The 17197-nt window shown below is 42.5% G+C and overlaps 1 protein-coding gene across 1 annotated transcript in view; it reads right to left on the bottom strand.

Annotated features, from left to right (window-relative positions):
* PDGFD (platelet derived growth factor D) overlaps positions 1-17197 on the bottom strand; it is a 443240-nt gene that overhangs the window by 223338 nt on the left and 202705 nt on the right. The window contains exon 3 of the mRNA XM_082244812.1: positions 12380-12560. Within this exon, the coding sequence (XP_082100938.1) occupies positions 12380-12560 (181 nt within the window). The remainder of the gene's footprint in view (positions 1-12379; positions 12561-17197) is intronic.

Below are 17197 nucleotides of genomic sequence, written 5' to 3'. Positions count from 1 at the left end.
TATTAACAATATGGTTTATAGCAGTGCCAGATTAGATTATAGGACAATCTGAATCCCAATTATGTAACTGGACTGTTAACCAATGGGCAGATGAGAAAGGACCAGTTAGCGCCCATTTTTTAACCCACCAATTAGAAGACAGTCAATATCGTTTGGGGAGTGGTCAATACAATTAATGGTTCCCGATCATATAAAAGAGGAAAAAGGAAAAGTAGAAAAGATGAGGGAAAAAAGAGGACAAACACTTTGAGAGACTTCCTGGATGATACTGAGAAGACTGCTGCCCGTTGACCAATATCGCTGATTTCTTGCTGCTGATCAACCCATCCCATAACACTTTGAACAGATTCTCTTTTTAAGCAGTGGTGAGATATAAACTAAAGTATCTTTACTAACCTCTGCTTCCAAGTTCGTAAGAATTGTATTTTACTGTTCATCTTTTTATATTATTAGTCACATTATTTTATTGTGTAGAGCAAATTTATTTGCTAAGTTTTTCCCACGTATTTAGTCTATTTTATAAGTTGAAGTTGTACTGCGAATTGTTAATTGGTTACAGATCTGTGTTGCAACTAGGGCTATTGTTGGTAGACGAGGGTAATTGTCTAATGTTCATGCTAATTCAGCAGATCTATTCACTTTAGAACTTATTTGATTATAGTAGTGTTTTGCTCTTTGAGATACGTTTTTTTCTTTCCTACGGCCGTCGAAAGTGAGAAACTGCCTTAAGAGCATTTAGGTATTTTATTTTGATATTTTGAATCACAGTTTATCACATTTTTATGGTTTATTGTATCTGTGTTTTATTTCTAGGATTATCAGATGAAAATGTCTAGTCTTGTCACTTCATCTAAGGACTGATAAGCTGCAATATATACTTTCTTTTTGTTTTTGCGTTTAGTCATACTTTAACATTTCATCCAATGCAAATAAAATGAGTAAAATAAACTTGTAGCAAATAAAGGGGGCTAATAACAAGGCAAGAAAGTGCAGCAAAGTATACCCAGTGCATCCATTTCTTTTTACCATTTTTCTTTTGATTATAGATACATTTTGATTGCACTTCTGCGTTTTGCAAATCTTGATGACTCTCTACACTACCTTATTAAATATGCTCATAAGTCTGTAAATATTTCACTTAATGTAACATCTGTTTTTCTTACTGAAGACAACAGAGTTCCAGGAAAAAGGCCTGTGAATGTTCTGTGTTGAGGCTACTATTTATCTAACTCATTTGCGAAAAAGCACAACATATGAAATGTGACTTCCAGGTAAAAGCAATCTAATGTTTGCAAGAACAAATATAACTATGAACGTCAGAACTGTTATTGTAACACTTGGAAAAACTGTTTTGATAAATAGGAGTGTTTACTGGTATTCAATGCAGCAGCCTCTTAAAGCGGAATTAAACCCATTGATTCAACTGTTTTCAAAGCATGTTGTGAATGATAATTGTCACAGTTTCTAGTGCTCTCAATTGAACTGTCAAGCCATCATTTGGCTGGCGTCTTAGCTGAACCACATCTGCATGTTAACTGCAAATCAAACGGATGCTAAGATGCAGCTTTTTTGGCTGTAAAGGATAGGAAGGTGTAGCTTTACTTTAACAAATGGAAAAATAAAGTAAGTGATTGGCGCTACCAGACGTAAGGCCTTGAGTAACCAAAGTAAATGTACTGGTGATGGTGGGTTAATAACTATTGTAATACATAAGGTGGGTTAATTATGAAGTATGCTGATGGTGTATTGCAAAATAAAAGATATGTAGCTAAAGATATGAGTGGGGAACTCTTTGGTGTAAAAAATTATATAGTGCAAATAAATATGTGTATTATAGAAAAGAAGGGGTACAATGTATCAAAGGATGAAAATGTGCTTCCCAAAAATGTGAATAAGATGTAACAGTGTGTTGTATTCAATAGGTAGAATAAAAGTGTAACAGAACACAAAATGTGCTAAATGAAAAAATGAGAATGTTCCTAAAAGTGTAAAAAATATATATATTCCTAAGAGTGTAATGTGTAAAAAATAGGGGGGTTGTGCTCCCTTAATGCAACAAGCTGAAAAGTGCTAAATCTGACAAGTGTGGTTAACAAAGTACAAATGCCAGTGGTGCGACAATTAATATCCTATATATAACCTTGTACAAATAAATATTCTATAAAAGGTTTAAAAAAGGGGGAAGGCTTCCTTAATAGAATTCATAATATCAGTCCATCCTGTAATCAATATACATAAATCCACTACAGAGTATAAATACAATCTGATAAAAAAGTGTCCAATATGTTTATAGTAGTAAAAAAGTCCACAGAAAGTGATAACGTGCTCTTATTGCAATAGCCCGGAGTGCAGTGAGTGGGCGGGAAAGGAAAAGGTGCTCCCCCTCTCCTTAAGTCCCCCACTTACCGGACTTAGGTACCCCTGCAGGGGTGGGACACAGGTCGATATTTGGGGATCGCTCCCTCACAAGCCTTATCAGATCCCTAGTTCCGTTCTGTCTCCTCAGTCCTACTTCAGTTCGGTAATAAGTGGCTTAAAACATCGCTATCCCATTCAATTGGAAATGACCAGAGTGATCCCAGGGCATGTGTAAAAGAAAAATGCTCCTTTCTTTCTAAAGGGATGGGGGTGTGTGTCTCCCAGCTGATCACATTTAGTTTGCACCCCATGGCTTTTTTGTGCAGCCATGCGTTTTTCGTTGCCAGTCGTGGATTGGAGCAGGTGGGGGAGGATTGGGCGGTCTCCAATCCCATCTGTTTCCAATCCACCTATTAGCAAGCATGTACTTCCCTTTGTGAAGACACTTATACACTCAGGTTGAGTAGTGTTATTTAGTGTTAGGTTCTGCAAGAACGCAGGATGCCTTGTCGCTGGCCTTGCAGCTTCCGCATGCATTTGCAAATATGTGTTAACTAACTCCTGCTTTTAACTTATTTGTTAGACAGGTTTATTTTGGTTTGTTAGCAGACTGGTGGGTAAGTATTTCAAACTAGGGATCGGCTGTTTTTCACACACCCTCATTTATCCCATCTTGTTTTTCAATTGACAGGGATGGAGACACTGTGCAGTGCTCGCCAGTTCTCATATAAAGTCCCAAATTGCCCATTTCTTGTAGCTTTCCCACCTCCTTGCCAACGTTAGCTCCATGTGGACACTGACTAGGGTGGAGAGCTGGGAGGAAGTGATGTTGCATGCCGCACGGCTTGCGTGGCACCTCATTGGCTGGATACCTCTTCTTCATGGATTGGTTGAAGTTTGCAGGAGCTTCATCTCCAGCTAACATCATCCAATTCTGCAGTAGTATGCAGAACGGTGGCATAGTGTGTGGGGAACAGGGCAGCCCTTAAACAGCTTTAGGCCTCACACCCTGGGCATGACCCCCTTATGTCAGAATTTACCCCTTTCATTAAGGTTCCTAAAGTCCCCCTCCTTAAATCAGGGTCCTCCTTTCATTATTGTCCCCAGAGTAATCTCTCCTGTACATCAGGGTCCCTAGGGTCCCCTCTCCTTAAATCAGGGTCCCCAGAGTTCCCCTTTACATCAGAGTCCCCTTTTTGTTAGGATCCCCAAAGTCACCCCCCTTATATTAAGGTCCCCAGAGCCCCCTTACATTAGGATCCTAAAGCGACCTAACGTCAGGGTCCCTAAAGCCCTCCTAAATCAGGGTCCCTAAAGCAATCTTACATCATGGCCCCAAAACCCCCTCACATCATGGTCCCTAAAGCCTATTCCCTTTCAATAAGGTCCCCAAAGTTAGAAGGGAAGAGCAGAGTGGGGTAAGTAGAGTGGAGAGGTTTAAGAGAATAGTTGGGGTAATGGAAGGGAAGGAGGGAGTATTGTGAAGACCCCAGCTTACACCAGGATCTATTCCTTCTCAGCAGTCGGCTACAGGACAGATAGTAGCTGGAGGGCTGGGCACTGAGACTAGGTAGGTTTGGAGGAGGAACTTCCTCTGGGGCCGGAGGGAGGAGCAATCACGTGATTGGTTACTAGGATATGGGCAGTCCTAGCAACCAAATCCTAGAACTGAGAACAGCAGGCGGCGGCAGCAAGACCCTCTGATTGCTGCACAGCCTGTGCTGTTGTTGACCGGCAATGGCTGTGACAGCAGGGACACTGACTGGGTATTGGGCAGGTCGCTCTGGGGGGGTTTGGACCGAGAAACAACTGGCCTTGGCTGTGCCCTCATAAGGGATGGTACACAGGGAAGTAGCGCCTTCCCTGTGTACCATCCCTTATGAGATTTTTTCCCAGAAGCTCAGGGCTGCAAGAAAACAGTGCATTCAGAATCCATACATGCATGAACACAAGCACAGGATACAGTTATTTCTGAGTGCATCAAGTTTACTAAAATTTAAAAGAGTTCAGCACCCATCCTCAACAAGGAACTATGGGCCTCCACATAATATTAGTGTGCACAGCAGTCAGACTAGCTTATCCAAAATGGGATGCTGGCCCATAACCATATTCACAAAAATTTTAAGAGGCACAGATGTGGTCAAAAGATGGTAACATATGGGCCAATATGCGGTATATCACAATTATTACTTTAATTTACTAAACTGTAATAATAACAAAATGAATAAATAGCCACTAACTAAACCACCATAAAAAAAAGACGACATTGTCATTCTAAAGCACCACAAGAGGTACGTACCATACACTATACTACCATAGCTCTCCTTCTACTAAACAGGTATTTTATATTGCACTATAAACTGATATGAAATTTAGATGCCGGAAGGTTATTGCCAGTAAATAATTTTATGCAGAAGCGTAGCTTGAAGCTTGTGGGCTCCAATGCAAAAGTTGACCTGGGGCCCCACACTGCCACCTGCCGCTTCCACCGCATACCAAGATATTTCCATTATGTGTCAAGATAGAGATTTATTTACATATTGAGAGGATGATTCAAAAGATTTTAAAGGAGTTAAGATTAAGCCCCGATAGGTGGGGTGAAACATGTCAGGGGGCGTGGCCCAGCATTGACTGAGGCCTTTACATGTATACATCCATACTAGGACCAGCTTTGGTAAGTGGCGGTTTCTTGCATAAAATGTAAGCATGACTAGGATTATGAAAGGCCTGGGGCACCATGGGATAAATAAAAAAAATAAGTTCTGCGGCTTGCGTAGCACTCCACGCCGATCAGTATGCATGGTTAGACAGTGAGAGGAACTAAAAAAGGGATCATTAATCACTTCCTGCATAAACTAGCCGCTTTGAGCAGATAGGATGTCACATGATTGCTATGCAATCAAATGATCTCAGTACAAGTTTAGTAAAGAGAGCTGGCAACTCCGAAATCCTTTGGAAGACTTTATTTATGGCATAAAGGTGATTAAAAAGCAAGCTAACGTGTTTCGGCACGTGGCCTTGTCCACAGCATTCCTCCTTACATCAGAGAGTTCCCTCTAACATCAGAGTCCTTAGAGTTCCCACTTACACCAGAGGTCCACAGAGTTCCCCCTTACATCAGAGTCTGCAGGGTTCCCCTTTACAGTTTAAGGTGATCTTTGTGGACCCTGATGTAAAAGGGAACACTGTGGACTCTGAAGTAAGGCAAAATGCTTTAGAGTCTAATGTAAAGGAGAACTATGCAGACTCTAAAGTCTAGGGGGTTCTGGTGCAAAGGGAAAATCTGATGTAATGGGGGCTCTGACCACCAGAGCCTCCCCCCCCCCCTTACACAACAATCCCCAGAGTTCCCCCTTACATCAAGGTCCGCATCGTTCCCCCTTACATGACAGTCTACAGTGTTCCCCTTTATATCAGGATCCACAAGTGTTCCCCCTTGCACTGTAAAGGGGGATACAGCAAACTCTGATGTAAAGAGCAACTCCGAGGACTCTGATTTAAGGGGGAAAGCTGGGCACTCTAAAACTCTGATGTGGGGGGGGGGGGGGCTGTGGTGACCACAGACCACCATCCACAGAGTGAATACACTAAAGTAGGGGGGGTTACTGATATAAGGGGGAAGCTTGATATTAGTGTCCCCCCTTCCCTTTGTGTATACACTATTGAAAGCAATCAATCACACACACAAGAAAATTAAGGCAAATAGAAGCAGGGAGTGCAAGGAGAGTCAACGTCTTTCACTATGATTTAGAATGTACTCATGACATGTTTAGTGTAATATAACACTTTTGCTAGATAACCTCTTGCTGACCATGTAAAACATATGTGCGGTGGCAGGGAGGGTGGGCCTTGACACCCACATGCAGCACGTATGGGTCTATGGTGGCTGATGTTTCTGTGCTGAGAATGCGCTCCCAAGATAGTGAGCTGCTACAGACAGCTGCTTGTTGGCAAGGGGCTACTGATCATGTAATCACTGACAGCCAATGACAGTAATTCCATGACTGGAAAGTCTTTTCAGCCTCCTGGCATTAAAGCGGCTCTTTACTGTATCTGAGCACCACAAACTAAAAACACTATTTACTTAATTTTTAATATTCAAAAAAACTATTTCGCTGAGAAACCACTTTGAAAAACAACCCCCTAGCTTTTCTTGCTGTGGCCATCATGAGTAAAGGCAAATTATTAGTGTAGCATTTACTTCCTGGAATCCAACTGCCATTAGCTCAGGCATGCATACATGAGAGCGTGTTTAGCTGAGAAAAGCCTTCCTCCTCTCCTCCCCTCCTGAAGACTTCTGGAATGTATGACATAATTTCCCTAGGCAAAAAAACAGGAAGTAACTGAAGAAATTAAAAAGAAAAGTTTCAAACAAGTATATATGATATACTTTCCTATCTATTCACTAATGCTAGCAACATGAGGATTAAAAAAAATCAATGTTAATTGGGAGACTAAAGTTCCACTTTAAGACCTAGTTAAAGGACCATCAGGAGGGATCAGAAAGGGGTTGAATAGTGTTTTTTTTTATGGAGGTCTCTATTAGTGATTGACCGATATCGTTTTTTTTAATGCCGATACCGATATTTTGGTCATCGGATATCAATATCGGCCGATATCTGCCGACATTAAAAAAATATATATTTTTAAATTTTTTTTAGGTACTCCTTGTGGAGGGATCTGGGGGTCTAAAAGACCCCAAACCCCTCCTCGGCACTAAAAAGCATTCAAAACGCCAAGTTTGGCTGTTTTGAATGCTGTCAGTTTTTTTTAATTCGGCGCCGAGCACCCGCAAGTGATGTCACTTCCCGTTCTTTTACATGGAGACGGCGGTGGTGGCGCTGGAGGCAGGATGCCCGGGTCTCCCGGTGGGACGGGAGACCCGGGCGAGCCGCGGTAGCGGTGGGAGGGGGGGATGTCCCCTCCCGCTGCTTGTAATGACAGACGAGTGGCTTCTCAGCCGCATCGGTTGTCATTACAAGTCAGCCAACCGTCGGCTATGGACACCCATACCAGGGTGATGCCTCTAGCGGCAGGCATCCCCCCGGTACATGCACTTTCCCTAAATATCAGCAATATCAGCAAATTCAGATGCCGATACAGATATATCGGAGAAAGTGCATATCGGTGTTGCCGATAATCGGTCGATCTCTAGTCTCTATAACAGACCAAAAAAGAGGGACAACTGAGGAGGGATAAGGTTCCAAAAAAGGGACAGTCCCTTTAAATGAGAAACAGCTAGGAAAATATTGTTGTAAGTTCTAAAGTAATACCAGGTCACCCCAAATTCAAGAAACCTGGGAAAAAAAGATGTTGTTTAGAAACAGGGATAGCAGATATCACAACTCTACTGAGTCGATTAAAACAAGCATCATTATGCCTTTACCGTTTTAAGGCCCTCAGGGTCTTAACAATCATATCTTCCATTTTTCAGCAGCACTGTGTGCTTTTGGAGCACGTGTTCTCAATGCAAAGCAAAGGAAATGTGCAGAAGAAGATGTTATTTACTGTTGGAGAGGTTTAGGACTCCCTTGGGAGTTAGGTTATGTGTTGAGGGAGACAAAGTTTGCCGTTTTCATTCTTAAGGCACCTTTTCATTTTTGCTTTGATTAAGCCCTCTGCTAAAAACGACATTGCTCAGTTCCAGGTGTTGAAAACCAGGATACCCCCTGGCATCAGTCAAAGGCAGGACTGCAATTAAATAGCAGCCCAGTAATAAAAAAATAAAAAAAACCTTATGGTCCACATTTATGTATGTAATCAGGGTTCATAGAGATGTAAAGGCTTATTCAGCAAAGCAGTGCTGAGAGTATAATGTTCAAAGTGCAGTAAACCATAGCACTCACTAGTCACCTCATAACTAATCTGAGCATTGCAAAATAAAAATCTGACTGATGTTATAGGTAACTCATGAAAGATGAAGCTGTTCCTCTGCAATCCTGAACTTCAGCTTGCAGGTACTCACTCCTTTGGGGTCAGTTTCTCCAAAACCGCATTTAACAAAGTGCTGGAGTCGCACACCCTTTCCAATGGCTAACATCAACTTTATTGTTCAGCACATGCACAATTACAAACCCTCCACCAAAAATCCTCCAACTAACATGTTTCGTCCCCTTACTGGAACCTAATCATAGAGCCCTAACGCTATAGGTTACTAAAGTCTTCACATTACCCTTTTTTCTTTTGTACTGTTGCACTGATCATATTTTACTGCTTCTGATTAACACAGAGTTTTGGATCACCCACCACCGCACAAGTATTCTAATAAATATCAGTTCTTACGGAAAATGCCAGAGTGACCAAACTATCAACTGTTTATTGGTCCCTGTATATAAGATTTATTAAATAAGGTTTATTGCTAACAGGAATTCTATGCATTATATAAAAGCATTATACACCCAACCGAATCAAAGAATGTTACACGCCAATGACATTCAAAACACTGCTTATTTTTTCATTACACTGTGAAGTGCAAGGCACAGCGGTCTGCGATATGAATACAATTGTAACCAGCCTCTCATATCAAGATGATTGATAAATTGAGATGACGGCCAGATCTGCAAATCCACACAACCTAATTGAGTCTGAGAAAATACTTCATACTTGTATGCTTTTCAAAAGCTAATTTACCAATAAATAACTGAATCAGAAAATCGACAGCAGAAAATGGAACAATCTCGTATGACAATTTCAAACCCTTAGCATTAAACTCTTATTGATATAATGATGACTTGTGTTTTGTAACAGTTTCCAACCAGAATAATTTATGGGAATAATAAATCCCTTCTATCAATCGTTACTGTATTTTATCTTTTCTTTGTGTTATACATTCACAGAGAGATCCAGGTAAACAATTCTTGCTCTAATAAATGAGGCCATGGGTTCTAAATCAATGATACCTGTACCCCAGGGGGTACTTCCAGATGCAACTCCATATTCATGACCATGGTTTTGAAATAGCCAATATGTGTGATGGTCAGGCATCCACTAGATTTTGGCCACTTAGTGTATTAAAATATACACTATATTACCAAAAGTATTGGGAAGCCTGCCTTTACATGCACATGAACTTTAATGGCATCCCAGCCTTAGTCTGTAGGGTTCAATATTGAGTTGGCCCACCCTTTGCAGCTATAACAGCTTCAACACTTCTGGGAAGGCTGCCCACAAGGTTTAGGAGTGTGTCAATGGAATCAGGACTCTGTGCAGGCCATTCAAGCTCCTCTACCCCAAACTCGCTCGCCATGTTTTTATGGACCTTGCTTTGTGCACTGGTCCAAATTATTTGGTGGAGGGGAGATTATGGTGTGGGGTTCTTTTTCAGAGGTTGGGCTTGGCCCCTTATTTCCAGGGAAGGGAACTCTTAAGCGTCAACATACCAAGAAATTTTGGGCAATTTCATGCTCCGAACTTTATGGGAACAGTTTGGGGATGGCCCCTTCCTGTTCCAACATGACTGTGCAACAGTGCACAAAGCAAGGTCCATAAAGACATGGATAAACAAGTTTGAGGTGGAGGAACTTGACTGGCCTGCACAGAGTCCTGACCTCAACCTGATAGAACATCTTTGGGATGAATTAGAGCGGAGACTGTGAGCCAGGACTTCTCATTCAAAATCAGTGCCTGATCTCACAAATGCCCTTCTGGAAAAATGGTTAAACATTCCCATAGACACACTCCTAAACCTTGTGGACCACTTTCCCAGAAGAGTTGAAGCTGTTATAGCTGCAAAGGGTGGGCCAACTCAATACTGAACGCTATGGACAAAAACTTGGATGTCATTAAAGTTCATGTGCGTGTAAAGCAGTGGCGGCTGGTGCTCCATCAGTCGGGGGGGTGGCAGATGGACCCCCCCAAATCACTGCAGCCCACAAGACCATATCCCCCTGTGCCAGTTTACTTACCTTGCGGGACTGACAGGCAGCGACGGCAGCGGCTTTCCCTCAGTCTTCATGTTCCCTCTCGGCAGCCGTCTCCTCCCTCCTTCTTGGCCAATCGGATGCCTTCTCCTTTCGGCCAATCGGGAAACAGGTCTCAGGACCTGCTTCCTGATTGGCTGGGAGGAGAATCAGTGTGGCAATAGCGAATATTAATTCGCTATTGTCACACAGCTGGGTGGGCTCACCCTTTTTTGAAGCCTATTACAGCCTCTGGCTCTAATCACGTGCTTAAAAAAAAATCCCCCTTTGGAATCCACGTTTCCGGCACCCTGCATGTAGATTAGGGGGCCGGACACATGGATAGGGGGGGCGGCGCCCCTGTGCCCCTAATGGACCGGCCGCCACTGGTGTACAGGCAGGTGTCACAATACTTTTGGTAACATAGTGTATCTGAGATAAGGTGAGCTGCACCAAGAGGTACTTGCCAAATATGGACTTTTATAAAGCGAAACATTAAAAAGCAATAAAATAATTATAAAGATTGATTCAGCACTTGTATGGCCCATTGTATACAATATCAATCATCATTACAATTGTTTCTGGAGCCACAAGCATACATCTTGACAGGGCTTTCCAGACTGAAAAGAAAATAATATCTAAAGCTTCCTTAAATGTTCTTAGTGTCTAAACCAGCCTTTTTCAACTGTATTACCCAAGAGTATGCATCCAGAGCCACTGGTTTATAGCAGAGATACTATATAGTCTAAAAATGAAGAACCAAGTACTATTTTCTTGGTACAATTGCTGTGAACCCAGAATTGGTACCATGTAAGCAGCATTTGTGTACAAAAGTGCAAATGTTGCACCAAGGGACTGATCTACATAAATTTATGATTACCAAAAATAAAAATAAATGTTAATGTATGAAACTTGGTCAAGTTTGGTCCAAACTAACTACCGTATTTTCCGGCGTATAAGACGACTGGGTGTATAAGATGACCCCACTAATTTTCATCTACCAGTAATACTTATACTTAGGTTACCTTGGAGATATTATACTCGGCGTATAAGACGACCCCCCATTTTTGGGGGATTTTTTTGAGGTTCAAAAGTAGTCTTATACGCCAGAAAATACAGTATTTAAATTTCATTAAAACATGGAGTTAGGCTTTAATATTGACTAGACTGGAAAAGGAGGATTTTTTTTTTATTATCCAAATTTTTAAACTCAACCATAATAGTTTGAGAACATATGTACAAAACCACAACACATTTCCTTTAACTCATTTTTTACTTTTTCTTCGTTCTGTTGAATCTACAATCATTCAATCAATCGTTTTATGTTATATGTATAGACACATTATATGTGAATCGTGCCAGGGGCTTTTTTTGCAAATCATATGCAACTTCAATAAAAACCCTTCCCAGTCCGGGTCACTATGTGTAAATCCTAACATTGAACAACAGCTTATACCACTCAAGAGTATCAAGGTGTTAAATTTCATATCTCTGTAGATTTGTGTATAAGTAAGTGATTCTCTCATCCAGTATTGGATGATCCCGGAAAAAACGTGTCATGAAAGCTTGCATGTGATAGTAATGTGCATAGAAGGGCAAAAAAAAAAAAAATAATAATAATAATAATAATCCATAGGTTGCAGAACAGAAATCCAGCTATTCGGTCACTTCCTTTGATGGGGTGACAACATTGACGCTCTGCCATTGAAATCAACATGATCCCCCTTTATGGCTGGACTGCAGCAGTACATGTCAAGGTAGTGTACATCAGCACAGCATTTCAGGGGCATGATCAGCCCCCTCATTCACTCCCCCAGTACGCTCGCCCACTATTGGCACCAGGGATTATGGAAGGTGTAGTTGTAGCGCTGGTTGCACATCATAGCATAGTGTCACTGGAAGGTCCTAAGAACAACAGCACTGTGTTCAAAGTAGGCACTGGTATTCAAGTTTATGAAAGATAAAGGATTTTTAAAGAATTTCACCATGGAAGCTGGACTTCTTTCAAATGTGCTTACCAGTATCAATATTGTGCTAAAAAGGATTTAAAACTTCTTTAGATTAGCCAATAAATAATATGCTCCAAAATTTCTGCTACCTAAGAAATAAATATATTAACTTACCACAAGCGAATAGCAAACTTTGAAGCCAGGCTTAGCCACAAAATGGTCATCTGATTTAAATGTGATCTTTATTTGATTCTTTTTAGATGTCAGTCTTGGGGGAGCCTCTTTATTTCCACACCACCGGCCTCGTATAACGGAGCTTGTTTCTGAAGACTCTTCCACCTCCACAAAGTCATACCTGAAAGTCAACCAGAGAGATCAAATATCCAGCAAGCTGCTAAATGACTTTATTATATGTTTAAGGTTTCTGTAATGATATATTGTTTTGAACTGGTATTGGTAATGATACTAGTTTTTGAGCGTTTAGGAAAGAGTTTGAATTTCTGCAATGTTTTCAGCTTCTCTATCTGTCCTGGTGATTACTGCCTTCAGAACTGAAAGTAGGAGAGAATCTTACATTTTGAATTGTCACTGGGTCAGGAATAGGGGGGGACAACTTGGAGTAAGGACATTTATTACTGTGACAACTGTCAATGAGAGGGTATCACATCTTTAGTAGAGATCTCACCTTACTCCCTGTTGTCTTGAGACAGGAATGAAAAGAAGTCTTCCCAGTGGGATAAATACAGCATAAAAGAAAAAAAAAAAACTTGTTAGGGCTTTAAGCCATTCTCTATCCAATACTGAAAAGAAACTGTTGGCTTTAGATACATCTTAAAACTGTTTGGTGTATTTAATAAGTCCTTGAGCAAAGTGCGGTAATCCATAACAACCAATCCTAAGCTGAATTGTTCCATAGAATGCCAGCCAATGGAAGCCACAGAAATATGGGGTGTAGAGGTAATATGAGATACTGCCAAATAAAGGGTAATGGTTCTTGAACCAGAACTCCAAGGGAATAATAAACACCTTTTCCTCCAATAGTTTTGAAATCATGAAAAGTATTTTAAAATCTTGCTTGCATAAGTGGAGATGGAGTGATAGGATTCTATTGTTTTCCACAATGCTTGTCAAAATAACAGTATACACAAAGGGGTTGATTTACTAAAGGCAAATCAACTGTGCACTTTGCAAAATGCAGTTGCACTCTGCAAATGCAGTTGCTCCAGAGCTTAGTAAATTAGGTAAATCTTCACTTTGCAAATAATACCCACGGTGGCATCGTGATCCTTGCATAAATCATTACCAGTAGCTTGTAATGGGCGTGTAGTATCCTCCAGATCACTGATACGCTGCTCAGTGTTAACAACCCTATGATTGAGGTTATGCACATCTTTTTTTAGGAATGATAAGTCCGTCTGGGCTGAATCGATTTGGGTACTAAGGGCAGCCTGGCACTGTTGAATGGCCTCCATATTTTTTTTTTTGAGTGGCTCAGTGTGATTCCCTGTATAATCTGCACTGCTGTGGGACTCCTGTGCTTCAGCCTGAGGAAGGAGACAAGCTGGCAGCTCAGCCAAGCCAGGATCTATGATCTCTACAGACCCACCCTGTGTAGAAGCAGGCTGTGCTGAGCAGGGAGGCTGTGCCTCTGGGTCTCCCGAGCCATGAGGGGAGCCAGCGCCATCTTGGAGCAAGACACATGAGGGGAGAGGAGCCTTGAAGCCCGGCGCAGCAGCGCCAGCATGCCTGATTTTTACCATCTTCCAGCAGGCACAATACAAGGAGGAAGGTTGGACAGGCAAAAACGGGCGGTTTCTGACCACTGGGTCAGCAGGATTAGTGCAGGATACAGGCGGGTAGAACGAAGCTCCAGAAAATAGCTGCCTACATACATCCCAGAAGTCGGCCACGCCATTCCCCCCTGCAAATAATATCCAATTACAAGCAAGGAAAATTTAAAAAAACATAATTTTTGCTTGCACATGATTGGGTGATGGAAGCTTCTGCTCATTTACTAAGCTCTGGAGCAACTGAACTTTGCACAATCTATTTGCTTTTAGTAAATCAACCCCAGAGGGAGCATAGGGGTAGCCTCATTAATGCTCTGCAGTTCCTTCATTGTTCAATCAGTAAGCTTAAGGAAGAAGCAGTGGCCAAGGAACTAACCTCAAAATACCAAACCAAACTGTTTTCCTCAGTCTTCCTGCTGTGCATTTGCTCCCATGCTCGCCTCCAGGACTTCTCCAAAGCCTCTCCCATTCTCTGGAATGCCTTATCTAATCTGCCTGACTGTCTCCTACTCTATTTACCTTTAGGCGATCCTTGAAAACCCATCTCTTTGGAGAACCCTATCCTGCCTGATGGTCAATGGCTGTGGGTGCTTACCAGTGTGTCCTGGCGGGGGGGATTGGCAGTCCCCCTGTCAGAACACAATTGCTCAGCACGGATATCACTGAACTAACATTAAATAGTTAGTACAGCTCCACATTTTCTTTTTCATGCAGCCTGCTGGGTTGAACAAAAAAATAAAACCTGATAGTGTGTCCCAGGCTTACCAATTGAGCTTTTATTTTCTCCATCACATCATCTCCCTCACAGTTATTACCTTTTGCATCACTTGACCCTCTCTTTTAGATTGTAAGCTCTAATGGGCAGTACCCTCTGATCCCTCTTATATTGAACTATATTGTAACTGTACTGTTTGCAGGGCAAGTGCAAGCATAAGAAAGGGTTAGGCGGCCGCCTAAGGGCACCGAAATGCAGGGCCGCTAAAACAAGGGCCCTTCAAGATGTGCATATGCCGGCGCCAGCCTTGTTCAAACAGACTTCCACCTAGCTGAGAACAAGTAAGGCATTTCGCACAGCAACTGCCAGCACAGTCCTGTGCTCTGTGGATGCAGTGAACTTCAGCCTCTGCTTTATGCTTCCCCTGCTCCTCTTCCCTCCGCCCAGATGAAGAGCAGACACTTTTGGTACTAGATCTCCAGCAACTGCTTCTCTCCCTGCAACCCCTGCTATGAAGATCAATTGCCTCCCACGGGTCCCGCCTGGTTGGAGGCAAAAGCACCTCCAGTCCAGCAGGGAGAAAATCACTGTTGAGCTGGAAGCTTGTGAGAGGAGGGGGAAGAGCCGAGTGAGACCAGGGGGAGGGGCCAGCAGACACAGGATCGGGAATGGAACTGAGAGATCCTGCAGCCTCAGTGGAAGGTAAGGCAAAGTGCTTTTGTGTGACTGTCTTATTGTACAGCTCTCAGTGCTGACATGTACAGCATGGAGACAGAGTGGGAGAGATGCACACATAAAGATTTAATGGGGACAAAGCAAGGCACATAGGTGGGGACAGAAGGGGACATGGGGCAGTCACAGAAGAGTACAAGGGGACAGAGTAAAGGAGATGGAGGCAAAACAGAACACTTGGTGAGAGGTGGACAGGGCAATGGAGATGGGAACAGAGCAGGGGACGTGGGGGGATGGGACAGTTAGAGCAGAAAATATGGGTACAGTCACAGTTTGGGTTGCTAAAACCCTGAAGGATAGTTACAGACCATTTGCAAAAAAAGGGCACTTTTCTCCTGTCCTTAAGTTAAATGTCTATAGATGGGAGATGAGCATCTGTACATTTTGCGGCTTTTCCAATGCTCCTTCGTCTGAGTAGACAAAAAGCCATGCACCAGCCCTGACTGTTTGAGTTCATTTTGTAAAGGGATGTGCAAACTGTTGGCGCTATATTAATCTTGCATAATTATAATGTATCAAAGCATCAGCAGTCATTTCCTCCAGTATTCACCTGTCACATAGCAGAGTAGTATTAAAGCAGTATGGGGCATCAGATCAGTAAAGCAAAAGTTCTCTATGCTTGAACAGCCAATTAGAGGCTTTGCCTCACATAGAACCAAGCCCCAGCCATAGCTGAGTACCCCAGTGGATGTGAGGCAATGGCTGCAGGAGAGAGAGGGGGCTTTAAGGAGAAGTAGGGTTCATATTTAATTTTAGAAAAAATTGGGTTCAGATGAGGCTAACAGTTAGATTTAGGGTTTACACTAGGTCGATGTGAAGGGTTCAGTTAAGTTTATGAATAGGAGCTTGCTCAGTTATTGTTCCTTTCCGAACGCAATACTTTATTTTATGGGCGTGATTACTTACTTTTCTAATTCTATTTTTCCTGTCTCTTGGTTTGAAATGTATTAGTGCTAGCACTACTGTAGTGAAGTGCCCATATACTCACCATGCTCAGATGTAGGCTCAGAGCCCTTTAACTCCATTTCCCACAACTCCTTGGATTCCCAAAAACATCAAGAGAAGAGAAGTCCCTGAGCTTTCCTTCCTCAGCAGCTCAGAGAGGCCACTACTATGAGGGAGAGGTAGCAGACTAAATGATATGCAACCAGAACTGGTGTGCAGATGGACAGACAGGAGCCTAATAGCATGCAGCTTCTCCAAAAGACCCAAATCCTGTTGGGAACAACTCCTTGTACTCCAGTTACAGTGGGGTGAGCCTTTGTCCTTGAGCCATGGATCCCTGCAACTTGGCATGTGTTACCAGAGCTACCATGGACTTCACTTCACTTTCATTTCATACTCCTGACTACTGCACCCTAAGTCATTTACTTGTGACGTTCATCTTAAAGTGTAAGTTCAGCTTTTGAAAAATGTAAAAGTGAACTAACACCCTAAACCCTCCCCACTCAACCTGTGCCTGCTGCACTTACCTTCAAGGGTGATTAGCTGTCAGTGCGTACACAGTTGGTGTAATGGTCTGGGTCAATGCTGTATCTTGGCCTAGACTGACACTTTGCAGGGGGGGGGGGGGGGCAGCAAAAAAGCTGCACCCGCACGAAAAAAAAAAAAAAAAAAAAACAGCCTCCTCCCGACTCCCACAAGAAAAGGTTCCCCACGGGCTTGCGCTACACTTTTAGTATAATGTCAGTCTTATGGGGTGAATTAGGCCGGAGGGCAGGGTCCAGGAGGCAAATCAGTCTGGCACCCTCAAAA

This window comes from Pelophylax lessonae (assembly GCF_965119305.1).
Source record: "Pelophylax lessonae genome assembly, chromosome: 2".
Lineage (NCBI taxonomy): Eukaryota > Metazoa > Chordata > Amphibia > Anura > Ranidae > Pelophylax > Pelophylax lessonae.
This window is presented reverse-complemented; position numbering and strand designations above follow the sequence as displayed.